Here is a 26,941-nt window from a genome sequence, read left to right as displayed (position 1 = left end):
TTACCTATAACAGGTTATGCTGTATCTGGATTTTACTTCATAAATCCTTTGTAAATAGTGAAAACCACATGGTGGAATCTCTACTATAGGTGGAATCCTTTTAAAACATTTTACTTCCTGAGCCAAAATTCTGTCCTGGTGCTTCAAGATCTATGCCGCCTCCTGCAAAAAAAAAAAAAAAAAAAAACCAATGTGTTTTTCTTGTTTTCATATTCATACAATGAAACATTACAACCTCAAGTCTAGATCTATCTTTTTTCCTGTGTTTTGCCCCATTCTGTTATTTTGATACATAAGTGTGTGAATACATATAAAATAGCTGTGAAAATAATGCGACTGAATTTTTTTATTTGTGTGAATGTGGAAATAGCCAAAGAAAGAGAGACAGGAGTGCCCCCCCTACGCCACATTGAAAAAAACAAACTGAAACAAAAACAGAAGGAAAAATTAGATTTGCCAGATGGGTTTTATCCTTAAATAGAAAAATATTGTCCAGAAATACTTAGGTGTATGTAATACGGCCTTGCCTTGTTACTGCTGTCAGGAGAAATGAGGTCACGGGTCAGACCATGGACCTCTTATTGTGCTGCTCAGCCTGTGAACAAGTAGCATAGAGGAAGCAGCCTGGGTGGGACGACTGTCTACCAAGAAAACCTACAGAGTGTTCTGGATCTGAAACACCGCAGCTTCTCATAATACTCAGTGAAAGGTGCATTAACTGAAGAGAAAGAGGAAGCAGGAGAGAACAGGGTTCACTCCTAGTTTCTCTGCCTTGTCTTTTTTTTTTTTTTAATCTAAAAATGAATTTTTTGTAAGAGAATAGTAGCTTCTAAACTTTTCACCAAAAAGTTAATTTCTTCATTATTTTCTAATTACTTATTCCATTTGAATTAAAAAAATTTAAAAAGATGTTTTTACAACTTAAACTACATTAAGTACCTGGTTTTCTCATTTTTTGATGATCAAATATTTATATACATATCAAATAGAACTTGTAATCTACATGAAATAATGAAAAGCAGCAAAACTGCCTCTATAATCGTACCATGCATAATTATTCAGTTTTGTTAAGTGTTGAAAGTAGGCCGCAGGTTCTTTTTACTACTATCATGGAATTCAAAGAGTCTAACACCTGTTTTTGAAAAATCTATATGAGATATGAAAATAAATCCTTCAATGCCCATATCGTTACCTAATTCCTCTTGCCAATTTGTTGTACATGTAAAGTGGGGATATAATAATTTATCCAAAAGACAGGGACCTGGATGAGAAGACATTGTGAAATCTTTTCTGATTTGTTTATTCAACAAATATTTAAATGTTTAGCACTGACCTGCATAAAAGTAAGACAGGTATGAAATCTGCCTCCATAGATTTTATAATTTACTTTTTATCTGTAATTCTGGTGTTATATTATTCAGTTAGTTCGTGGCTTTATTGTGGTATTTCATTCACACAGTATTGAATTTTATTGGCTTAGCTTTTTGGCAGCCAGACTTCGAGCTGGCGGGAAGCAAACATTACCTTCTTTACTCACTCAGTTTCAAGTAGAAGGATTTTTTTTTTTAATGATTTTTGAAAGACCAAAAAGGAATCTAACCTTCAAACAGATAACACCCCTTAGAAATAATCTGATTTCTAAGAAACTCTTAGACACCATCCATTTTGCTACCCTAAACTCTTGGTCCTCTTCTGCCTTCAAAATGTTAATCATTGCTTTCTAGACTACTTTAAGTTGGATGTAAGGATTAATCCCCTTTTTAAAAACAGATAAGACTAACTTGAATTGTCTAAAAATAAAAGGGCATATGGTAATGAATATTTGTGGCATAACTTTAGGAAAAGCAGAGAAATAATGATCAGTTTATTTTTTAAGTTAATTGACTAAAGATAAGTAAATACATGTATTACACAGTTTTTTGGAGTTCATTACCAGCATTATAAGACTGCATATTATATACACATTCACTCACTTAGATTTGTACAATACATGGTAATTTTTGTCTGTTTGATTATCTGATACTATAACACCACCTAACAGTAGAATCTGGGGCTCTTTGGCTGGCACATAATAGTTTCTCCAGTGAATAAAAATTACCCCAAAATATCAACACCTAAGCTTACGAACATAGTCACAGATGTTTCTAAAAAGTACGTAGTCATATTCACAACTAATGTTTTGATTAATAATGTAAAAATAAAATCCTGACATTTTACTAATACCAAATAATAGAATTTGCCCTTGTAGATTTATCGTCCAAATTAAACAACCCAAACTACAGAAAAGGCACATCTAAAAGCACTCTTTTTTAATGTGCTACCTGAATTTTCACAGACCATGTAATAGTACTGAAGGAACTTCATAGACAAGATAATTTTGAGAGCAGTAAGTAAAGTTAGTGCTGTATATTGCTTACGTAAGAGACAAAAATAAAACATTTTTCAGTTTTGTTCTAGATGTTTAAAATGACTTGAGGCTATCATCAGAATAAGTCCTAAAAAAAAAAAACAATGTAATGGCTTTAGAATTATGGTGGATATTAGGAAAATGATGTAGGCAGTAAAGAGGGTGGCTGAAAACCTGGAAGAATTTTGAATCTCTGTTATCCAATAGGAAATTATTAAAAGTTAACTACTTTAGAATGGATGGTTATGTTGGCTAGACTTTTACATTTGACTGGAGAGTTATAAGCCTAAGAGGACTTTCCAGAGTTCGAAAAAAGGAAGCTTTCTAAATCATGAGTGTTTTTTCCTAAATCAATGAAAGTAAAAATAGAGAGTGATTTTAATAATCACGTGAAGAAATTATGTTTGACAAGAATTAATAATATCATTCAGACAACTAGGATAACTCAAAGATGGTTTTATATGATTTCATATGTATGAAATAGGGTGAGTGAAATTGAAAATGGATCTTGTGTAAAACTATAGTGTCTTTGTGTTTAGTCTTAGAATTCTCTGACTCATAATTATGGCTTAAGAATATTAGCTAAAATCACAAGCCTTTGCTTTTTAAATAAATATTTAGTTGTTTGTTTTTTCTTTTAAATAATTTTCTTTCTTAGTGCAAGCTGAGTTTTACCAAAGAATATGGATACTAAATAATGTTTCTTCTTTGTTGTAGGTAAAACTTCAGTCAGGAAGCTGACAAAAAAGGTAAGCAACATGTGGGAGGAGGCGGGGTTTGTTTTTGGTAAGATAGAAAATGAACTTTTGGCAGGGTACGGTGGCTCATGCCTGTAATTCCAGTACTTTGGGAGGCCAAGGCGGGCGGATCGTGAGGTCAGGAGATCACCATCCTGGCTAACACGGTGAAACCTTGTCTCTACTAAAAATACACACAAAAAAATTAGCTGGGCGTGGAGGTGGGCGTCTGTAGTCCCAGCTACAAAGAAAATGAACTTTTAGAAGTTAAATTTTAATATGTGTATTCAAAGGACATCGAGGATACACTGTCAGGAATCCAAACAGCTGGCTGTGGATCAACTTTTTTCAGAGACCTTGGCGATAAAGGTAATTTTGATTTCTGTTAAATTTTTAGTTATGTGTTTTATTTAACTGAAGTATTATTAAGGAATTAAGGTATGAGATTTGCACCATGTTATTTAATAGATGTTTTTAAAACATAATAACATAGTAAGTAGGAGGTAACTTTGTCAAAGTCTTTAAGCAATTACAGATAAATTATTAAACCATCAATGTTAATTAAAGCCTGGAGAGGGTATGAGGCAGAGTATCTAAAATAAAACATGAGAAGCCTGCAAGGGCATCCAGAGGAGCACCACCACTTAAGGGAGGGGACGGAGAGAGATGTTGGCAGAGTCATCAGAGAGGCAGAGGAACGCCAGGGAAGTGTTATCACAGAAGCCAAGCAGAGAAAGTGTTAAAAGAAAAAAGGAACGTATCAAATGTGAAAACCAAGTAAACTTAGGGAGTTGAGTGAGCTAAGGACTGAGAAGTATCCGCTGTATTTAGCAGCTGGAAGTGTTTGACATTTTAACAAGTACAGTGGTGCTTTGTTATCCACGGGGTATTGGTTCCAGGGTCCCCCTTGGATACCAAAATCCGAGAATGCTCAAGACCCTTATATAAAATGGCATCATATTTGTGTATAGCCTACAAACATCCTCCCATGTAGTTCAAATCGTCTCTAGATTACTTATAATACATAATACAATGTAAATGCTATGTATATAGTTGTTATATTCTGTAACTCTGTTGTTTTTTTATTTGTAGTGGTGTGGGTTGTTTTGGGTTTTTTTTTGTTTTTTTTTTTGAGACAAGGTCTTGCTCTGTTGCTGGGTTGGAGTGCAGTGGCACAGTCATAGCTCACGACAGCGTCAAACTCTGGAGCTCAAGCAATCCTTCTGCTGCAGCCTGCTGGGACTACAGGTGTGCACCACCATACATGGCTAATTTTTCTTAATTTTAGTATAGACGGGGGTCTCACTATGTTGCTCAGGCTGGCCTTAAACTCCTGGACTCAAGCAGTCCTCCTGACTTGGCCATTGAAAGTGATGGGATTACAGGCATGAGCCACCACACCAGACCTATTAATATTTTTGATCCATGGTTGGTTGAATGCGTGGATGCGGAGGGCCAACTACTATACAGGTCAGTGATGGGATGAGATCTAAACCCAAGTTGCAGAACACTGAGAAGTGATGGGAGACACGAGAAAAGTAAACACAGACCTCTTGAGAGACGTGGTCATGAGCAGAGGAGTTAGAGGGTAGTAGCTACGGATGGAGAAAAAAGGCCAAGAGAATATTGGTTTATTGTAGGTGGCGAGCATGTTTCTTGTTGATGAGAGGGAGAGGTGGAAAATACAAAGGAAGTATGAATAGGAGAAAATCCTGGAAAATAGGAACGAAGGGGTTGTCTTCAGAACAGGAGTGGAAGGATCAGCATTCCACAGCGAGGATGTCTTTCCCATTGTGTCAGGAGAAAAGGATGAACAAATGAGCATTTTATGCAGACATTTGCAAATTACTGGCAAGCAAATGAGGGCGGTGTTTCGGAGTAGCCTTGATTTTCTTTATAAAATAGGATTTAGGGCCCGGTGCAGTGGCTCACACCTGTAATTCCAGCACTTTGGGAGGCCAGAGTTCGAGACCAGCCTGGCCAACATGGTGAAACCCTGTCTCTACTAAAAACACAAAAAATTAGCCAGGCATGGTGGCGGGCACCTGTAAGCCCAGCTACTCAGGAGGCTGAGGCAGGAGAATCACCTGAACCTGGGAGGCAGAGGTTGCAGTGAGCTGAGATTGTGCCATTGCACTCCAGCCTGTGCAACAAGAGTGAAACTCCATCTCAAAAAAAAAAAATGGATATAGTAGGGCTATATCCTTATGGAGAAAGAAGGTTTGAAGTAGCTTCTGGGATATGGAAAAAGAACTGATGAGAGAAACAGAAGGACTTCTGGGAATCCTTCAAGGACTAGAAGAGAATGTACATTACGAAAGAATAGAGTCATTGATCAGTGTAGTTGTAGAATAGAATAGATGGACAGTGAGGATTTGCTAGGCAGAGGAATGGAGGAAGTCATGGCCTAGGGAGTTAACAATGTTAGGAGCAAGAGAGGTTTTAACTAATGAGCCATGGAGTCTAAGCAGAGACAATAGAGAAGAAAGTAAAATAGAAAGAAAAATTTAAAAAGAAAGTAGGAAAGTCAAGAGGGGAAAAAAAAAATCCCATTTCATGATAAACTCCAGGAAGAGGAAAAAAGCCTGGAGAGAAAGCTGCCAGTGAGGTTGAAAACAGATGTGGTGGGTGTCCAAGAGCAGAAAGGAACCGTGGTCATAGGGTAGGTGTCTGAATTTACAGTTTCTAAGCTGAAGCACTTGTAGGTGATTTCAGGGTGCAGGGAGTGATCATAGAAATAGATATTTAAAATAGAAGTAGTTGGCATAGTTAATTTAGTGAAAGTTATCAAGGACCTGAGAGATGGACCACTCTATTTTATAAGTGTAGAAAAAGTGTTCACGTGAGGTAGGTGATAAATTAATTATTCTTTCCTGTCGTCTAAAGAAGGAATTGGAGAATTAATAAACAAATGTGATTTCTAAATCAGTGGTTTATAACCTTTCATTGAATGCAGCAGAGCTTTTACAGTTATCTCAAGAGATTTACAACATTCTCAAATCAACATTAATTTTACAGCTGAGTGCATTAGCTCACACCTGTAATCCCAGAACTTTGAGAGGCCAAAGCAAGAGGATAGCTTCAGCCCAGGAGTTCAAGACCAGTCTGGGCAGTGTAGCAAGTCTCCATCTCTACAAACAATATAAAAGAAAAATTAACCAGGTGTGGTGACGCACACCTGTAGTCCCAGCTACTTGGGAGGGTGAGGTGAGAGGATTGCTTGAGCTTGGGAGGTTGAGGTTGCAATTGCAGTGAGCTGTGTGTGGTCACCTGGGCAACAGAGCAAGACCGTGTCTCAAAAAAAAAAAAAAATTAGTTTTAAATTAAGAATAAGTTTATCACATAACACTCCATGGAAAAGAAAAATATGACAAAGGTATAATAATTCCATAAAATCAATATTAATCATTTATTATTTATTTTTTATAAATATCTATTTCTGCACATTTCTCAGTGTATCAGTATTTAGTGGACTTTCGTTATATTCTACGAGTATTAGTTCCTTATACTAAACTGTCTACTTATCTTTACACCCACTTCACCCCACCCCTTACCAATTCCTTCCAGTCCTAGCACCAGAACATCCCTATATACTTTGAGGTTAACAAGCTCCTAAATTTTTTATAGTGGGAATTTACTGGAATGTAGTGTATGGTTAGTGAACAAAAGTGCGTGTTTTGAAGTTGACAGACTTAAATTCAAATTTTTCCTAGTTTTATTACCTGAGGAAATTACTTAATCTCTTTCATCCTCACTTTCATCACCTTTTAAAATAAGATAGTAATGCCTTCCTTATGGGATTGTTGAAAGAATTTAATAAAATAAGATGTTTTAAACATTTATGGTATCTGGTGTGTAGCCTTAAAAAATATTAAGAACATGGGTTTTAAGCCTGGTTTAGATTCCTAGCTCTATTAGTTACCTGTGTAACCTTGGGCAAGTTGGTTTTAGTTTTCTTACTATGTGTCTGGTACATTTTAAGTTTATAATTGGTAATACTGCTATATTTTTTTTGTAAGATTTAATATTAACTGGGCCTTAGCCTCTTGTTAATGAGTTTGTAAATAAATGGTATTTTAAAAATCAAAGTTAATAAATATCTTGTAAGGTTTTACTTTAGGAAATTACTAATTTGGCATTTTAAAGTAGATTTTAAGCAAAATGTTTAAAGTTCAAGTACCAATATTTAGATCAGAGCTTTTTCCATGATGTAGACTTTTCTGGAAGCATTTTGAGATTTTTAAGAAAGATGTTTACCAGTTGCGAAAACTCAGATAATCTCTGTGGATATAAACTGAACTATCTTATGATTATATGATTTTTTTTCCTGAAGTAAGGAAAGCTGAGGAGGGTTCTATAACAATTTTGACCTAAAGGCAGAATATGAGAACCAGAGTAGCTTTTGTGTAAAACTCTCCATAAATATAATGTGATTTTAGAAATTCTATTAAAAACTGTTTTCAAGAAAAATGCATAAAATAAAAACTGAAAAAAGAAAATTTAAATCATCTTAAGAAAAAAAATTAAGAGATAAGAGATTAATCTTTAAAAACTGAAAAGAGAAATTCATTTCAAGACCTTAGAAGCATACTGTGCTTCTGAAAAGATGTACCCGTACAGCTTCATCACTGCATTCATGTTCCAGACTCCTGGTAGTGCCTCAAGTGCTGCCTATGACCTTTATATGGAATACTATACTCCTGCTACCTGCTAAACAGCTTCCCACTTCTCAGCTCCCCTACTCTATGAAGTCATCTGTGAAACTAGTAAACAGAGTCGTATGCTTTCTCATTTTTTATATTTTGTTATACTGTACTCTCTGGTTTCTAATCTTTCTTAATTAAACCATAAGTTCTCAAAGTGGAAAAATATGTGTGGTTATTTTTATATCCCCAATTGCTTGGTATGTTGTCTAAAAACATTCTCTGACACATAATAGATACTCATCTAAAATTAACTACATGCTAATTACAAATTATCCTGATCTGTTTCAGTGAGTCCCTTGAGTATTTTTGCTATATAGTTTTAGCCTTTCCGTGTATTCAAAGTATGAAGACTACATGTTTTTTAAAATATTTCTCAGTTAAAACTTTCAATAATTTATGTTGGTCTTCTTCCCAATTAGTATTAATTGGGGTCAGGCATGGTGGCTCATGCCTGTAACCCCAGCACTTTGGGAGGCCAAGGCAGGAGGATCACTTGAGCCCAGAAGTTCAAGACCAACCTAGGCAACATAGGGAGACCCCGTCTCCACAACAAATATAAACATTAGCTGCACATGGTGGCTCACGCCTGTAATACCCTCTACTTGGGAGGCTGAGGTAGGAGAGAATCACTTGATCCTAAGAAGCTGGTTTCAGTGAACCATGATTGTACCGCTATAATCCAGCCTGGGCAACAGAGTAAGACCTTGTCTCAAAAAAAAGAAAAGGAACAGAAAATATTTAAAAATTTAAAAAGGATTAATTGGTATTATTTTGTCAACAAAATTAGATCCATTTTGTAGTACTGCTTTCATACATTTTAGAAATAATGCATCAACTCTTTTTTTTTTTTTTTGAGACAGAGTCTGATGCCCAGGCTAGAGTGCAGTGGCGCGATCTCAGCTCACTGCAACCTCCGCCTCCCGGGCTCAAGTAATTTTCATGCCTCAGCCTCCTCTTTATCAAATATCTGAATAAAAACATGAAATTGTCTAATTTTTATTTCTTCTTTATCAAAATACTTCATTTGGATGTGAATTATTTCTAAGATATACTAGAAGAAAATTCTGCCTCCTAATGAGCAGTGTTCTGTCAGCTTAATAGTTAATGACTTGCAACTGAAGTAGGATATTTTTTCTTTTCCCAAGCTAGATATTTTTTTTTAAATTAGGGCTATTTCATGTATTACCATATTTAATGTGGTATACAGTTATTTCAAAGTGTATTAGTCACAAAATGCAGTCACTTAATTGAAGAAAAATCTGATTGTGGCAGTATTAAACACAAATAGAATTTTTAAAAATTGCACTGCCTTACTATTGATTACAAAAATATATATCTAAAATCATTCTATACTCAGAATCATAAAGATAATTATTAAAATTAATTGAATTCATTATGAAGTATATCCTATACACCGTGGAATTTAATAAACTTTTTAAGGCATTTTTTTCTTTACGTAAAGGGAAAAAAGAACTCACCTCCAAATCTGCTGTTGCTTCTGCCTCTTACAGCTGCATCTGTCTTGTCTGTCTGCGCTCTTTATGGAAGATCTAGTCCTTGCACCATCAGCCCATGTCTCTGTATTCACTCTAGGCCTCTTTTCTTGCCCTTTCAAGACTTTTCTACTTTGATATTTTTCCCTATTTTACTACATCACCAGTCTGTTTCTCTCTACCTTATTCCTACCTTATGTAAACTTAAAAAAGTGTGTCCCATTTTTTAGGGGAAAACATTTTTCCTTTACTCCCATATCTCCCCAGTGTGTTGTGTTCACTTCCTAACCTCTCCTTCGTTCTTCCGCTCATTTCAGCCTGGTACCCACCCCACCGTGGACGCTTTTGTCATGATCACCAGTGAACTCGTTGGTTCAATGAGGACATTTTGTAGTCCCAGCTTACGTGACCCCGGCAGTATTTGATCTATAATCTACATCAGAACAGCCCCTCGTTTTGGCTTCTATGACCCCAGACTTTGTTGTGTTGCTTTTCTCTCCATCCTAGTTGTTTCCTCTCTGTCTCTTTTAACGAAATTCAACAAGAACCACCTAAGCTGGGGAAGCAAATAATTAGATCATTCTAGTGGGGTGAGTTTGAAGGAAGGGGCCCACTGGTCAGTCCTGAAAGAGCACTGAGAGATTCTCTGTCTCTTGGGAGATAGTGAAGATTTGAATGAGATTTAACAAACTTTGGAGAAAATTGGGAGAGTACTTGGCAAATGAAAAGTAATTTTTTTGTATTGACAAGTAATATTTTTGAGGTATAAGTATGAAAAGAGTTGGAATTTCAAAGAGCAGTAAGCAAACATTTTATTTTCTTGGTATGAAGAAGATAGCAGATTGTAGTCGAGATTATATGAAATGGGTTAATGGAAGTTTTGAAAGTGACAATGAGATTTGAAGACAAGGTAGAAAGTTATTGCAGTTTAATTACCGTTTTGATTCTTCAGATAGAAGGAAAACCTGCAGATGTTCTTTAGTCTCTTCCTGAAATTGAGATCAGTGTTCTCTTCATTCAGCCTCTACGTACAGGGGCGAGAGTTGTGGAGCAGTTTTTCATATTGGCAGAGGAAGACTTGGGAGGGCTGTTCATCCCTCCTGCCAGTCTGCATCAGAGAATCCTGTTAGATTGTAGTCACATCTGGAAGTCAGGGTTCTGGTCTCCAGAAGGATTGTAGTATTTCTTTACCAACTTTGCTGCTTCTGTGCCTTAAGAAAGAAAACATAGGTACTTGTTTTCAGAGGATACTGAGAAAGAATATCAGTAACTTCTTTTTTTGTTTGTTTTTGTTTTTAAATACAACGATAATTTTATTACAAAACCATTCTTTTGGCATTAGTTGGTTACAGTGATAGCAAGATAATATGAGTGTGCAGACCAGCTCTGATGGAACCACTATATTCCCTGCTTACTGAACCAAACTTCAGCTACCTCATATCCATTACATACAAATGACCTGCAGTTATTACTGCTACAAATCTTGACGCGTGTACCACTGAGGGAGGAGTTGATGCTAAGGGATTAGATTACATGTTGATAAGACTACAAAAGTTCCCTTATGGGACTTTTTCTTCCTCCTCCCATCCAATGACTTTGCTTTAGAAGAATCACATTACTTAGAGCTAGTCTGAGTAGCAGCAGCACCCAAGGAGCATCAGTTCTTGTTAAAAAGCAACACCTGTGTGATGCACTTTTACACCACAGGCAAAGGGAAGGATCACTCTCGTTTTAAACTCCTGCAGAGTCCCTTAATAAAAAATAAAAGCATTCCATCAAGTTCTTCTGGATGGTGTTATTGCTGTACATTTGTTGGTGAGTCATTTTCTATGCTGTGTTTGCTTTGAGGGGATCTCCCAGTATATCTCCAATATTCCTTTTTTATAGGGTCCTTTTCTTGAACTAGGATTTCACGTAACTCTAATGCTTTATTAAGAATGTTTTCCTTATTGTCACACTGGCCTTCTAGCATGTCTTCATGGATATCCACAAGAAAGGCAATTAGGTAGGGGGAGCTATGACTTGGTTGTAAATCAAGTAATTGACCTAACAGATCAGGATATTTGGAAAGACCACGATCCTGCAAAATCCCTTTCAAATAGTTCCATGCACTTTCATTGTGTGGTACTAGTTTAATCATTTCCAGAGTGTGTATTTGTCACGATAAATGATCTGGACCACGGGATTGGGGCCATCATTCTGCAGTACTGAATCTGTATCAGCCCATTCTGCTCTGTCGCTGTACAGGACGTCAGAGGGCGAGTCCAGGCTCAGAAACCCATCGTCCATGGGGGACACCACGGCTTCCCTGGCCTCGGCCGCCATCGCTTCCTGGTGCTGCAGCTGGGACAGGGGCCGCTCTGGCTGCCCGGGCTCGCCACCTTGCACAGCCTCCCCGACCCCCTCAGTGGCCGCCCCAGCAACTTCTTTTCATTTTTATTTTTATTTTTTTAACTTTCAGAGAGAGAGAGACATAGTAGATAATCTTTCTAACTATCAAGGAGATAAATTCATCAGCCTGCACACACATTTTTCTCGTTAGATAATTTTCTTTGTTATTTGCATAGCTGGAGTACTATTTATGTTCTCAGAATGAACAAGAGCATTAATCATATGTTTCCAGGATTTTTTTTTTTTTGAAGGAGAATTAAGACCCAGTATTTCTGATGACTGGGAGAAAGACCTTAGTGATGAACTGTCAGAAAAATAAATAGGAAGGATTTTCCCCACTTAGGCGAAGTCCATGAAGATGTTCATGCGATAAATAGAGGAATGAGCATGATGAGAGGGGAAGGGGTGAGGGAAGGAGGCTTTAAGAGGAACCAGAAACAGTAAATGGCTGATAGAGATAGAGAATATAGGATAGAGATAGAGATATATAGATAGAGAATAGATAGGATAGAGCATATGGATAGTGTTCATTACAAAGTCAAAGATAAGTTTTTAAAATGTACATGCAGTGGCTGTGGGAGGAAAATCAGCTTACATTCCTACATTCATAAAGGACTGGCAGGGAAATCAGGACTGTAAGATGTAGCTTAAGGATGACAAGAAAATTAAGCAATTGGCAGGTAAAAGATGAGGCAGAACTGGAGAGTTACAGAATTAGGAAGAGTTGGAAGTATCATGAAAGGCAAGGTGTAAGATCTGCTCTCTCACCATTCATCTGAATGCTGGCCACCCTTAACTTAGACTCTGAGATCCCACTCTGGTTGGGGTCTCAACCCTGATCCTTCCCCTTCTCCATCCCCCCAACACATCTACTATACCACATTCTAGCTGGAAGAAGAGTGTCCCTGATTGTGAGAAGCCTTCACAGGCTGAATATATAGTGAGTCTCCCAGCTCCTGTGTAGCTTGTGGTTTATGAGCTGCTTATTACTTCATCTGTAAAATAGAGATGATAATATCTACTTCAAGGTTACAGTGACTTACGTGAAACTTCTGACACAGTGCCTGAGATCGTGTCAACAAAAGATCTCTTATTAGGCAAATCTTTGTGTCAGAAGTCCTCTTGATTTCTCTGAAACCACACTGTCCTAGTCTCTCTGTCATTGGCCCTCTTCCACCTCCCGCCTATTAAACATTGGCACTTCGTAGAATTTTGTCCTTCACTTACTACCCTTCTTCAGCCTCCTTGGTTTTAGCGTTCATGAGGTGACTCCCAAATCTCTTTCAGTGCCTCTGGCCCAGGCTACACTCCTGAGCCTCAGCCGTTTCTGTATATACAAACCAGCTGCCAGAGACCTGCTTTTGGATCTCCCTCAGTTACCTTGGATTCAGAATATGCCAAACTGCACTCACCATCTTCCCCCTAAACCAACACTTCCTGTATTCTTGATCTCATTTGGTAGTAACAGCTTTCATCCAACTCACCCAAACCCAAGAAATAGCTTAGACCCCTTTCTCTCTCTCTTTGCCTGTCCCACCCTTCATATTCAATCAAACACAAAGTCTTTCCAGTTTTACCTAAGGATTTATCGAATTCATCTTCTCTTCTCCCTACCTCTGGAGAATAGGAAACAGATCAAGTGACTTTGTCACTTAATAAATAAAATCTAACTTCCTTAGTTTGGTGTGTATAAGCCCTTTGTGGCCTGCGCCCTGCACAAGCTTCCCTGCTGTCCTCTCGTGCCATTCTACACAGTGTGCCATGTCTGATCACGCTTTCATGCTTTTGCACACACTGTTCTCTTTGCCTGTGCCGTTCTCTGTCTTCCCTCTACTCTCTGACTCACCGCCTTCTCCCAGCCTTCTGCTCATTGGAGATTTAGCCCAAGCTTCACTTCTTATGGGAGTCGTTTTTAACTTCTTCAGTAGAAAGAATTGTTTCCTCCCCTGCATTCTCATCATTCTTTATATATTCTTTCTCATCACATTTTATTATAATTGCTTGTTTATGTGTCATCTGCTAACTTCTTAGAATATAAATTCCTTGAGGGAAAAGGCCTTTTCCTTGTAAACTTGTGAGGTCTAAGCACAATAGTTAGCACATGGTATATGTTTAATAAATTGGTTTTGACTAAACAGACAGAAAACAGTAGAATTGTTTATTAAATTGTGAGGAAGCCCAGTACAGTGGAAGGGCTGAGACTTTGGTATATCTTGTCTATAATGTTGATTGTGATCTGATACTATAGGAAAAAAGTGTTTATTAGTGCAATAGGGAAACATCTTGAGGAAAGACTACAGTTACTTTTTAGTTCTCTGAAATACATGAGTTGACGTGTACATTTCTAACTTAAAGAAAAAAACACTAATGTAAATATTTATTTTATAAGAGATTCAGAAGATACACTTTTTAAAGGTATCCTTCACTGTTGCTGTTAATAGTGGTTTGAAGAAAAACAATGTAAAACTTAGTTAAACTTGGGACCCTTTGAAATATTCCATTTTAACACATATAAGAACTATCAAAATTTATACTCTGTCATAACTAGCAAAAGGTAGTACATTCTTAAAATGAGAAAATAATTTACCAACGTGTATTATTATAAGGAAGAATAAGTTGTAAATTATTATATATATTTTTTAAACAGCATAATTTTAATACCATCCTCAAAAATATACTGAATATAAATTATGAGATATGTTGTAAGATATAAATACATCTTTACAATAGATGGGATAATCCAATCTCTTTGGAAAACAGGATTCACAAAATTGTACTTAACAGCAGATCGTATTTTAGAATGGTTCCATCTTAATATTTCTAGATGAACACTGTTTGACAGAATTTATTCATCTGAGGCGTGATGATTGGGCTTTCACACTCATGAGTGAGATGCGCCTCCCTCAAACCTTGTTACAAGGACAACACATTGGTTGTCTGACGTGAAGAGGGGAAAAATCAGAACTTACTCGTTTCTTCTAGTGCCCCTCTTAAGAGATTCTTTAACAAACTTTTGAACATAAATTATTTAAAATACTGTCCTAATACAGTTTTGAATCATTGCCATTTAACAGCGTTTACTTTGCAGTTAGATATAACAAATATATATTAAGCTGTTTCTCCTGTCAATATTCTCGTGTGTCAGTTTTCTTTAAAAACATTTTCAGAGGGCAAATGCCTAGAATGCTGCTGTAGAACTATCTTGTTTATTTATAACCCACCTTGAGAGTGAAAGGTACTGTTTTTATACTGTCTCAACTCTGATTATTCAAGCTTTTTATTTAAGTCAGTATTTCAAAGAAAGACACTGGAATTTTCTTTTTCAAAAAGTTCTGCTTGCATAAAGGACCTGTACCTGTGTCTAAAGAGAAGAAAAGCACGGTCTCCTTTTGGCAACAAGCCCAGTGGAGTCTAGAGGTTTGGCCGTTTTTTTCACATTGCCATATTCCTTTGAAAATGAGAAAAATTCTTAAGACTGCCAAAGAATGAAATACTTTGATCTTTCAGCTGATATTAGAGCACTTCTCCCAGGTACAAGATATGACAAAACACATTTAATTCACTCTCCTTTTATAGAAGGTCTAAATAGTTTAAAGCAAAAGAAAATCTGAAAATGTGTTATAGTCTTTTTATTAAAGAAAAGTACACCTGCTCCAAAATAGAAACAACAAAAAGTTGGTAATTCAGTAAAAGGAAGCCATTGAAAACATTTAAAATATCTATAGTTAAAACATGGAATCATCTAATATACCATTTTTGCCTTCCTTGGTCTGAACTACCTTTGGCCCTGAGTCCTTCCTTTATTTGCTTGGGAGCCATTAGGGTATGGTGCCCAGCACAGAAGGGTAAACACATTCCCAATGTCATCACCCTCTGCAGGTCTTTATTCTTCCTGTCTGAACTACCATAGTAGTTTTTTCCCATTGCTGCTTCCACATGAGCGTTATTTCAGACAATCACTTTGCAGTTTTCAGATTCAGCTTCATCTATCTTAAATAGGTTTCCTATTTATACCACATCCACTTAATTAAAATTTTTACCAATCGTTCGAAGATTACTGTTAGAATTACTTCCTCTGTGGCACCTTTGATCATCTAAACTCTGGAAATGCTTGCACATTTTTCTAAATTCTTGTAACTCTTACTATTCGTATCTCTCTATGGTATCTAGTATTTTCTGTAAACATCTGTGTTTTGGCCTCCTGATGGAAGTATACACCATCTGTGAAGAATTCCTGTCAAAACCAAACTTGAATCTTAGCACACATCTGGATTTAAGTACCATTTGTAGAAAATACAGAAGGTAGAGGAACATGTGAAATGATACCAAGGATATACAGTCATCAGAATTTTATAGAGTGTTGGAAATTTTATAGGACAAATGACTTTTTCAATAATTAAATTGAAAAGTAGGGGCAAAAAAGACAAGGGAGAAAACCTATATATTAAGAGAGACATAAGAAACAGGAAGGCTGGGCGCAGTGGCTCACACCTGCAGTCCCAGCACTTTGGGAGGCCAAGGCAGGAGGATCACTTGAGCCCAGGAGTTCGACACCAGCCAGGGCAACATAGGAAGACCCTGTCTCTGCAAAAAAAAAAAAAAAAAAAATGTATTTTAATTAGCTGGATATGGTGGCACATGCCTGTGGTCCCAGCTACTCAGGAGGCTGAGAGGTGGGAGGATCACTTGAACCTGGGAGGTTAAGGCTGCAGTGAGCCATTACTGTGCCACTACACTCTAGCCCGGGCAACAGAGTGAGACTTTGTTCAAAAAAAAAAAAAAGAAAATAAATAAATTAGACTACATCAAAATTAAGAACATTTGTGAATCGAAGAACACTGTCAAGAGAGTGAAAAAAAGATCCACAAATGGGAGAAAATATTTTCAAATTGTATACGTATATATTATAAGGGATAATAACCAGGATATATAAAGAACTATACAAAACATTTTTAATGGGAAAAGGACTCAAATAGAAATTTCTCAGAATAAGATATACCCATGGCTAATAAACACATTCATTGATACTCAGCATCACTGATCATCAGGGAAATGCAAATCAAAGCCACAATGAGATAGCACGTTTCATTCATTAGGTTGACAGCTAAAAAAAAAAAAAAAAAAAAAAAAAGCAGAAAATACAAGTGTTGAGGATGTGGAAAAATTTGGTAGAAATTTGTATTTCCACAGCTGCTGTGGAAAACGTAGGGTGATTCCTCAAAAATTAAACAGCATTGGCCGGGCGCGTTGGCTCACGCCTGTAATCCCAGCACTTTGGGAGGCCGAGATGGGCGGATCACGAGGTCAGGAGATCAAGACCATCCTGGCTAACACGGTGAAACCCCGTCTCTACTAAAAATACAAAAATAAATTAGCCAGACGAGGTGGCGGGCGCCTGTGGTCCCAGCTACTCGGGAGGCTGAGGCAGGAGAATGGCGGGAACCCGGGAGGCGGAGCTTGCAGTGAGCCGAGATTGTGCCACTCACTCCAGCCTGGGCGACAGAGCCAGACTCTGTCTCAAAAAAAAAAATTACAGCAGCATTACCGTATGATGCAGCAGTTCTGCTTCTGGGTATATACCCAAAAGAAATGAAAGCAGGGGCTCAGACAAATATTTGTACACCAATATTTGTAGCTGCATTATTCACAGTAGCCACATGGTAGAAACACCCCAAGTGTCCGTCAGCAGGTGAACGGATAAACAAAATGTGGTACATACGTGCAATGGAATATTATTCAGCCTTAAAAAGGAAGGAAATTCTGACACATGCTGCAGTATGAATGAATCTTTAAAACATTATGCCAAGTGAAATAAGTCACAAAAGGACAAATATCGTATAATTCATCTTACATGAGGTACCTAGATAGAATAGGCAACTTCACAGAGACAGAAAGTGGAATAGAGTTTACAGGGGCTAGAGGCAGGAATGGGTGGTGGGATTCAGGAGTTAACGTTTAATGTGTACAGTTCTTCTGTTTAGCATGATGAAAAATTTCTGATGATGGTTGTACAACAGTGTGAATGTACTTAATGCTACCAAATTTAACAATGGTTTAAGTGGTGAATTGTATGTTATGTTTATTTTACCACAATATTTAAAAACAGGTGATTTAAGAGACCTACTTACCAAGTGCAATGTGAGGACTTCTCTTTGGTTGCTCATCTGAATATACCTGAAAACTTGTCTAAAACAGGAAAATTGATAATGCTGATTTGAATGTGAAAATGTTAAGGAATTATTGATACTTTTTTAGGTGTGGTAACTATTTGGCAGGGAGGTTTTTTTAGATACACAGGCTGAATTTTTTACTGTGAAATGATATGTGTATGTGGGTTTTGTTTCACAATAATCCAGTGGGAGGTAGGGAGTGAAAAGGAATATAGATAAAGCAAGACCTGCCATGAGTTGATAATTATTGGCGCAGAGTTTCGTTGTGTTATTTAGTATAATTATATATAATTCATATTATTCTCTCTGTTGTTGCATATGATTCAAGTTTTCCATGACTAAAAAAGTGTTCTTAATTGTTAATTGTGCATTTTGCTATTATACCAATCTTTTGATCCGGAGGGAGCAATTGTTGTTTAGCTTATCAAGAAGCCATGGTTTTTGAGATATCGTTTCTATATTTAATGTAATTTTTTTCATTGTAAGCAACCTAAAACCTGACACAATATACTTGAGCAAGCAAGAAAGTTTAGTGACTAGACACAGTTAGCTTCAAACCCAGCTTCATCCAGGGCTCAAACATCACTATATTCATTTTCCGATCTGGCAATTAAAGACTGGCTACATTCTCGTGCTCTCAATACTGGCCGCTGGCAGTTCCAGGCACTCTCTCCATTGCCTCACATTCCTGAGAATAACATTCTCACATCGCCAAAGCCCAGCACAAAATAAAAATGTGAAAGTCAGTTATCCAGCATTTGCATGAGAAATCCTGCTGTACTACTCTGAGTGGCCCAACTTAGATGTGAGCCCATCCCTGAACCAGTCCCTGGAACCAGACAGCGCAACCTGCTTATTAGCTTGGGCCTGAGCTACTTGCCCATCCCTGCATCAGTTCCACAGAAATGCAGTGATTGGCTTTAGCCAATTAGCATTTACTTGCAGAGGCAAAGGTAGGGTCATCCTACCCAAACTGCATATTTGAGACTGTCTAAGAATGATTTTCCAAAGGAAAAATAAAGTAACTGCTACAAAGAACTAATTACTACATCTTAAATAATGTAATTTGACTCTCAGTATATCCAAGTCTCTGTTATTCTACTGCATTTATAAATTTGCTTCACTTGAGGTGCTGTGAATAGTAAAAATTTAATTAGAAGTTACGTAAAGTGCCATGTAAATGAAACTTGTCGTGGATGCCTGTTATGTGCAAGCCAGCTTCCACTCCTTTTCTGTATTAGTCAATGTTCTCCACAGAAACAGAACCAATAGGAGATACAGATAGATTTGCTGTGAAGAATTGGCTCATGCAATTATGGAGGTACAGAAGTCCCGTGATCTGCCATCTGCAAGCTGTAGACCCAGAAAAGCTGGTGGTGTAATTCAGTCCTCGTTTGGAGGCCTGAGAACCAGGGGAGCTAGTGGTGTCAACCCCAGTCTGAGGGTAGAAGATAAAATGTCCCAGCTCAAGAAGTGAGGCAGGAAAAAGGGTGAATTTCTCCTTCCTCCGCTTTTTGTTCAGCAGAGTGGATAATGCTCACCCTCACTGGGGAGGACAGCCTGCTTTACCAAGTCTACCAATTTAAATGCTCATCTCACAGACACACCCAGAAACCATGGTTAATCTGGCTGCTCAAGATGTTCAGTCTGACACAGTCAAACTGACACTTAACACCAACCGTCACAACCTCCTTACTAGTAACAGTACCTGATGAACCATAGTTTCTTTTTTTAAGTATTAGGACTCTACTTCAACTGTTACAAAAAATGTCCACTGCATCAAAGAGAGGTAATTTCAAGTAAAATTATTTTTTTATTCGGTGAAATTTCAATGTTAATGTCTCTGTATATTCTAAAGCTTATTTTCTGGTATGTTTTTATTTTATCTCTTTCAGGGCTAATTTCATATACTGAGTATCTTTTCTTGCTTACAATCCTCACTAGTAAGTATCCCACAGTTTTTCTCAGAGATCATGTGGAATTCTGTGTTCTTACCAAACAGGATTTTAAAAGTTTGGTATTTATGTCTTTATCGTTAAAAACATTATTGATACCTTAGTTTCTATATCTACAAAATGATAATGTTGGATTAGGTTATCCCTGTGGGTCTCTTCTACCTCCTGTGCACTGTAGCAGCCCATCGCTTTGTCTCTTTAATAGGAAGTTTGTTGAACAAGAGAATCATAGTGGTAGTCTTGCCTTTAAAAATGCTTATCTGACATTACACAAAATACCTAACCAGTACTCTTCAAAATGTGAAGGTCATGGAAAACGAGGAGAGACTGGGACACTGATACAGGTTAGAGAAGACTCAGGAGACACGACAGATAAATACAACATGGTATCTTATATTTAATCCTGGACTAGGAAAACAGCATTAGTGAAAAAACGTGAAACCCAGATAAAGTCGATAGTGTAGTTCATAATGCTGTGCCATGTTAATTTATTAGTCTTTATAAATGTACTGTGGTTATGTAAGATGTTAACATTGGAGAAAGACCAGGTGTGGTGGCTCACCGCAGCACTTTAGCTTGAGCCCAGGAGTTTGAGACCAGCTTGGGCAACATGGTAAAACCCCATCTCTACAAAAAAATTTAAAAATCTGCGAGGTGTGATGGTGCACACCTGTGGTCCCAACTACCTGTTGGGGCTGAGGTGGGAAGATTGCTTGAGCCCAGCAGGTTGAGGCTGCAGTGAGCTGTGATCACGCTACTGCACTCCAGCCTGGTGACAGAGTGAGACCCTGTCTCAAAAAAAAAAGAAGAAGAGAAAAATTAGAGGAAGCTGAGGAAAGAGTATATGGGGACTCTCTGGACTCTCTGTACTATTTTACAAAATTCCTGTAAGTCTAAAATGATTGCAAAATACATTTTTTTTTTTTTAGGTACTCTGAGAAAGGGAAATAAAAAGTAATCATTAATTTGAAAATAACCAAGGTCCTGTAAGAATATAGAAAAGCCCCTACTAGAGCTAAAGAAGTAAATTAAGCCTACAAACTGATTTTGCATTGAAAGGCAGAACGCTTACTGGCAGAGCAGCAGCGCCTGTGGAAAGGGTGTTGGAGAAGCAGGAAACAGAGCCATGACACCAAATATCAGCCTTTGGAATTGGTATAAGAAATCATTATTTTTCTGAGTAGGCACTTACTCATACAGTTTCTGCTAGTTTATGTCAAATTTGAAGATCTCTCCAACTTGCTTTTCGTCAACATTTAACTGTTCATTTTTCACTTCACTGCAGAACCCCATTCTGGATTTCATGTTGCTTTTAAAATGCTGGATACAGATGGTAATGAGATGATTGAAAAAAGGGAATTTTTTAAGGTAAGTAGATACTAATTATTTTAGGTTTATCATAAAATACCTGGATGTTTGTGTGATGATTTTACATTTCCATTAAAATCAAAATTGTATTCATTGTTTGCATATGAACTATCAGGAAATTATTTGGACATTCAGAAATACTAAATTTTCTGTAATACAGCCGTGAAGACACCAATAAGTGAACTGTATAAGATTCCAAAAAGAGAAGTAAGCTGAAGCATCTGTTTTTTAGGGTTATATGTTTATGATTTCAGCAAATAATATGGTAAGAGTTCCATAGGATATATATTTTTTAAAGAATATATGTTGAAGATATGCTAAAATACTAAAAATTATTAAAGAAATACAAAAATAATAGACATAATAAAAACTTAAGCCTTCATAAAGAATTGGAAAAAAGTGAAAATGCCGCAATAGTTATAAATTGGTACAAATTTTCCAGGAATTTGCTCTAAGGCTAATATTTGAAGAGCTGAAAACATGTTTAAATGGTATTTTCTAAGATGTAACTGTAGAACACCCAACAAGTAAATTTTACTCTGTTCCCAAAAATTTGGTGGTAATACAAAAAAATAAAAATAAAAAATACCTCAGTGCACATCAACAGTTTGGTATGTGCCAGTTAGGGTTAAGTGTCTTTAATCTATTGCTGTGCTTTATGGAGAAAAGAAAACATAGATAAATATATAGCATAGTGCTTAGCACATACTAGCTATCATTGAGGAATTAATGAGTGCTTATGTAAATAACAAATTAGGCGTGTACATAAATGGCTTACGACATTTTTTTAAAAGCCTTTGTGATATGAAGCAAATGAACCTCTTACATTGCTGGTGGGAATAAAATGATACACAAATGTTAGAAAACAAAACCTGGCAGCTTCTTTTAAAGTAAAATATATCCTTGGCATATGACCTAGCAATTCCACTCTTATTTAGTCAAGGAAGACGTATTCACCCAAGACTGTATTCGTGATAGCCAAAACTAGAAACAACCAAAATGTTCATCAAGTGAGTGGATAAACGAATAGGATCCACACAATAGAATACTTAACAGTAAAAAGGAACAAACCACTGATAAATGCAGCAACATGGACGAGTACATAGTGTATGATTACATCTATGTGAAGTTTCAGAAAAGGGGACTTGCCTAATAAAAACAGATCACTGGTTGCCTGAGGCCAGGAGGGAGTGAGGAATTGACTGCAAAGAAAAACGAGAGAACTTTTGGAGTACTGGAAATATCTTAAATCTTCTTTGGAGTGGTGGTTACGTTGGTATATAAATTTGTCAAAACTCATCCGGTTGCATGATCCTGAAAGCAAAAAATGCATTTTAAAGGGGTACAGTTGCCGGGCGCGGTGGCTCACGTCTATAATCCCAGCACTTTGGGAAGCCAGGGTGGGTGGATCACGAGGTCAGGAGATCGAGACCATCCTGGCTAACATGGTGAAACCCCGTCTCTAATAAAAATACAAAAATGTAGCCAGGCGTTGTGGCGAGCGCCAGTAGTCCCAGCTACTTGGGAGGCTGAGGCAGGAGAATGGCATGAACCCAGGATGCAGAGCTTGCAGTGAACCGAGATCCCGCCACTGCACTCCAGCCTGGGCAACAGAGCGAGACTCCGTCTCAAAATAAAGGGGGGGGGGTACATTTTACTGTATGCAAATTGATTCAAAATCCATCTTGTTCTAGAGCCCGTGCTCTTTCCTCAGTGTCAGCCCTCCTCATTTGAAGAATTCTTAAGAGGCCTGAGTTGAGAAAGATCCTGACTCTGAGCTTGGAAATGTTGGGCTTGAGCAATTGAATGGACATTCCTACAGATGGACAAGTATAGCAAGCAACTGGAGATCAGTAATGTGGCCAGGATTGGGGAACATCCTCATAGGGGGGATAATTAAGTCCTGAAAATATAAGACCCCAAAGGGGAAGAATATCGAGTGAAAAGGGTTAAGACCAGAGACCTGGGGGAGCAGTGTTTCGTTTACGAGCTCAAACTGAGGTTGAGAAGCCAAAGAATGCACCAGAGAAGGAGCAGAACAGTGATCAGAATACCAGAGAGCCCAGAGAGTGCAGGATAATGGAGTCTGAGGAAGACAAGAGCAACTGGAGAGGGAGTGTTCAAAGACACCGAACTCGGGGCCAGGCACGGTAGCTCACGCCTGTAATCTCAGCACTTGGGGAGGCTGAGGCGGGCGGATCACCTGAGGGCGGCAGTTTAAGACCAGCCTGACCAACATGGAGAAACCCCGACTCTACTAGAAAGACAAAAAATTAGCCGGGCGTGGTGGTACATGCCTATAATCCCAGCTACTCAGGAGGCTGAGACAGGAGAATCGCTGGAACCCAGGAAGCGGAGGTTGCGGTAAGCCGAGATCACACCATCACTCTGCAGCCTGGGCAACAGGAGCGAAACTGTCTCAAAAATAACAATAAAAATAGTGAAAAAATAAAGACACCGAACTCTTAACAATAAAAAGTGGGCAGCTAGTTGGGGACTGAGGAGAGAGCCCCTGAAATTGTGTAAGTCAGTAGGAACCATTACAGAGCAGTTTCAAAAGAGTCGTGGGGACTGATACCACAGAGCAAAAGGCTGAAGAGGCGTGAATAGAACTTCAAAAACTGGTAGCAGTAGATAAAAATATTCATTTGAGATATTTAAGGACTTAATCAAATACCTCAAATAAATATTTGAAGGAAACATGTTTGCACAAGTAGGACCTGAAATACCAGTGCCATAAGTCACAAGGGACCATCCAGTTACTTCTCTCTACCTTGAGGACAAGAATTGGATAGATTTAAAACTATTGTTATTCATAGGGGGGTAATTTGTATGAAAAGGCCATGTACCTAAATAGTGAAATTCTATTAGGTTAGCTAAGCTGTGAGGATTTGCACTTACCATAATCCTGTCAGACCTGGGAGGATTTTATTTCTGTTTTTATTCCTGGGAGTCACAAGGCACACAGAGCCAAATCTTGGGAGTACTGGACCCACTGTACACACATCCGAGAATAGGAAAGCTGGAGGCGATTTTAAAAAGTGGGCTAGCGGAGCCCCCGATAATAATAGTGGGCGTCATACTCATGAGCACCAAAGTTTTGATACACTGGTAACGTTTAGTGATGTGTGGCCAGATCGCAAAGTCTGCAGACAAAGGAGATCCTGAGCATGAAACTGAACATGAAAAAAGGCAATAGAAGGCATATTGTTGTTGTTTTCACGGGGCTACATTGATGTGCCTTTTACTGTACAGTCCTTATTGTACCTACAGCCTCTACACCTGAAATTGTTATGCATACCTACTTTAAAATTCTTTCCGATACATTTTTTCACACAATAGCTTAACATGCTGAATCTATGGAACAATTTCTGAATACCACAGATATCTCCATAAATGTTGGAAAATTGTTTTATGATCACCTCATGAATTAAGAAAATATCAAAAAGAATATGTAAAGATACATCATTGGTTTTGTTTTTAAGTATATAAAGGTCACCATTATAAACATGAAAGAAGATTCTTTGTGCTCATCGTAGAAATGAGCCACTAAGCTTGATTACCCATAGAGCTGATACAGCATGTCATTTAAAAAAAAAAAAGCATTGAAGAGGAAAAACTACATTTACATTAATTATTTAAATAGTTATTTCACTTCCATGGTCTTTGTATTAGTAAACCTAAGTATGTAGCGTGTGTGTGTGTGTGTGTGTGTGTGTGTAGACGGAGCCTCGATCTGTCACCCAGGCTGGAGTGGGGCAGTGGCACAATCTCGGCTCACTACAACCTCCGCCTTCCGGATTCAAGTGATTCTCCTGCCTCGGCCTCCCGAGTAGCTGGGATTACAGGCATGTGCCACTGTGCCCGGCTAATTTTTGTATTTTTAGTAGAGACAGGGTTTCACCATGTTGGCCAGGCTGGTCTCGAACTCCTGACCTCAGGTGACCATCCATGTCGGCCTCTCAAAGTGCTGGGATTGCAGGCTTGAGCCACTGTGCCTGGCTGTATGTAGCGTCTTATATTTGAAATTTTCTTCAAAGAACGAAATAGTTGTTTTAACATCAAAAAAGCATATTTAAAAAGCAGGGATTTATCTTAGCTTATCTAAATGTTTTCCTAGTAGACTTTATTTATTGTTTTCCCCACCATATATGTACTAGAAAAGTAATGAGAATCACTTTAATACCTAAAATATAAATGTAACAAAGTGATTTGAGTAGCAAATGTAAAAGTAATAATGAAGTATGGTAATAAAAGCCTTGTGAAGATGTCCTAAAATACAGATTGCCTCACTTTGTTACTTTTGTGTTTTGTGAATGTTCATGTTTTATTAACATTCAGATCTGAAAACTGTGTTAGTAAGTGTATTGCTTACTTCTTTATCCCAAGAACTCATAAAATAGCAACTGTCTGTGTGAGCTGTTCTCTGTCAGCTAATAATAAAAAATACCAACCGTGATCAAAGCCAGTAATGGTTAATCCATTTAATCTTTACCTTGATCAATGGTACATGTGCTTATGTGGGATACATGCCAGGGTTTGAGTGCAATCTCTCTAAACAGTAGATTAATGACAGGTCTGTTTCCTGGTATCGGTTGCTCTTAGGTGGTCCTTTATTTCACGTTGCTTTCATATTGGTGGGAAGGACTGCACACTTAATATAGTAGCATTATAGTTTTGTCATACTAAATACACCTGCTAGAGTTATTTTTAAATAAATGTAGATACCTTTTACATGAGTTATCAGGGAAATGCAAGTTAAAACCACAACGACATACTACTACGCTTAAGAGAATGACCAAAATTAAAAAGACTGGTCACATCAAATGTTGGTGAGAATGTGAAGGAACCAGAATTCACTTTGGAAAATAGTTTGGCAGTTTCTTATACAGTTAAACAGATCTGTTATCCAAAAAAAAGTTAAAACTCACATCCACAAAATTGAGTTGTAAAAGATGTTTGTGGCATTTTGATTCACAGTAGTCAAAAACTGGAGCCATGAAAACATCTATCAACAGGTGAATGAATAAATAGTGCTGTATTCATAAAATGTAATAAAACGCAACAATAAATGGCAACAGACTACTGACAGGCAAACAACATGGGTGAATCTCAAGACCATTATGCTGAGTGAAAGCAGGTGGATACAAAAGAATACATACTATTTAATTTGATTTATTTCAGTTTCTAAACTAGGAGAAACTAATTTAGGTGGGGAAAACAGAACTGTCTCTGTGGGAACAAGAATAAAAGAGAAACCAGGATTGACTGGGAAGAGACACAAAGAAACTTTGTCAAAATTGTATGGCTGATATTTGTACATTTTAATATATGTAATTTTTCCTGAAGAGCTGTAAATAATAATTGGGAGGGGGACAGGGAGCAGGCAGAGGTACAGATGAGCCAGGAATGGCAGAATACTGATAATTATTGAAGATAAATAATGTTTATATGGTGACTTATTGTAGAATTATGTTCATTTGACTTATGTTTGAAATTTTCTGTAATAAAAATTTTTAAGAAGTTCTAGGGGAATAAGCACAGGGAGAAATGTTTGGATATTGAATTTGGCATTATACCATTTGATTGTCAACTTTTAAAATAAAAGGCAAAATAGATATAAAGCTTTTTAACTTTTTTCCCTAAAATAAATAAGTAGGGGAAAGGGGGGCATTGAAAACTGGCTGAGAGATTTAGAGAACTAGAAATAAACC

The 26,941-nt window shown here is 37.5% G+C and overlaps 1 protein-coding gene across 1 annotated transcript in view; it reads left to right on the top strand.

Moving 5' to 3' along the window:
• Positions 1-26,941, top strand: part of MICU2 (mitochondrial calcium uptake 2) — a 92,063-nt gene that overhangs the window by 41,246 nt on the left and 23,876 nt on the right. Inside the window, exons 3-6 of the mRNA XM_011976538.1 lie at positions 3,125-3,156; positions 3,438-3,513; positions 19,800-19,847; positions 21,145-21,227. Coding sequence (XP_011831928.1) covers positions 3,125-3,156; positions 3,438-3,513; positions 19,800-19,847; positions 21,145-21,227 — 239 coding nt within the window. The remainder of the gene's footprint in view (positions 1-3,124; positions 3,157-3,437; positions 3,514-19,799; positions 19,848-21,144; positions 21,228-26,941) is intronic.

The sequence above is a fragment of the Mandrillus leucophaeus genome, unplaced genomic scaffold (assembly GCF_000951045.1).
Source record: "Mandrillus leucophaeus isolate KB7577 unplaced genomic scaffold, Mleu.le_1.0 Scaffold168, whole genome shotgun sequence".
In the NCBI taxonomy this organism is placed as follows: domain Eukaryota; kingdom Metazoa; phylum Chordata; class Mammalia; order Primates; family Cercopithecidae; genus Mandrillus; species Mandrillus leucophaeus.
The sequence above is the reverse complement of the archived record's forward strand: the minus strand, read 5'-3'. Positions and strand labels throughout refer to the sequence as shown.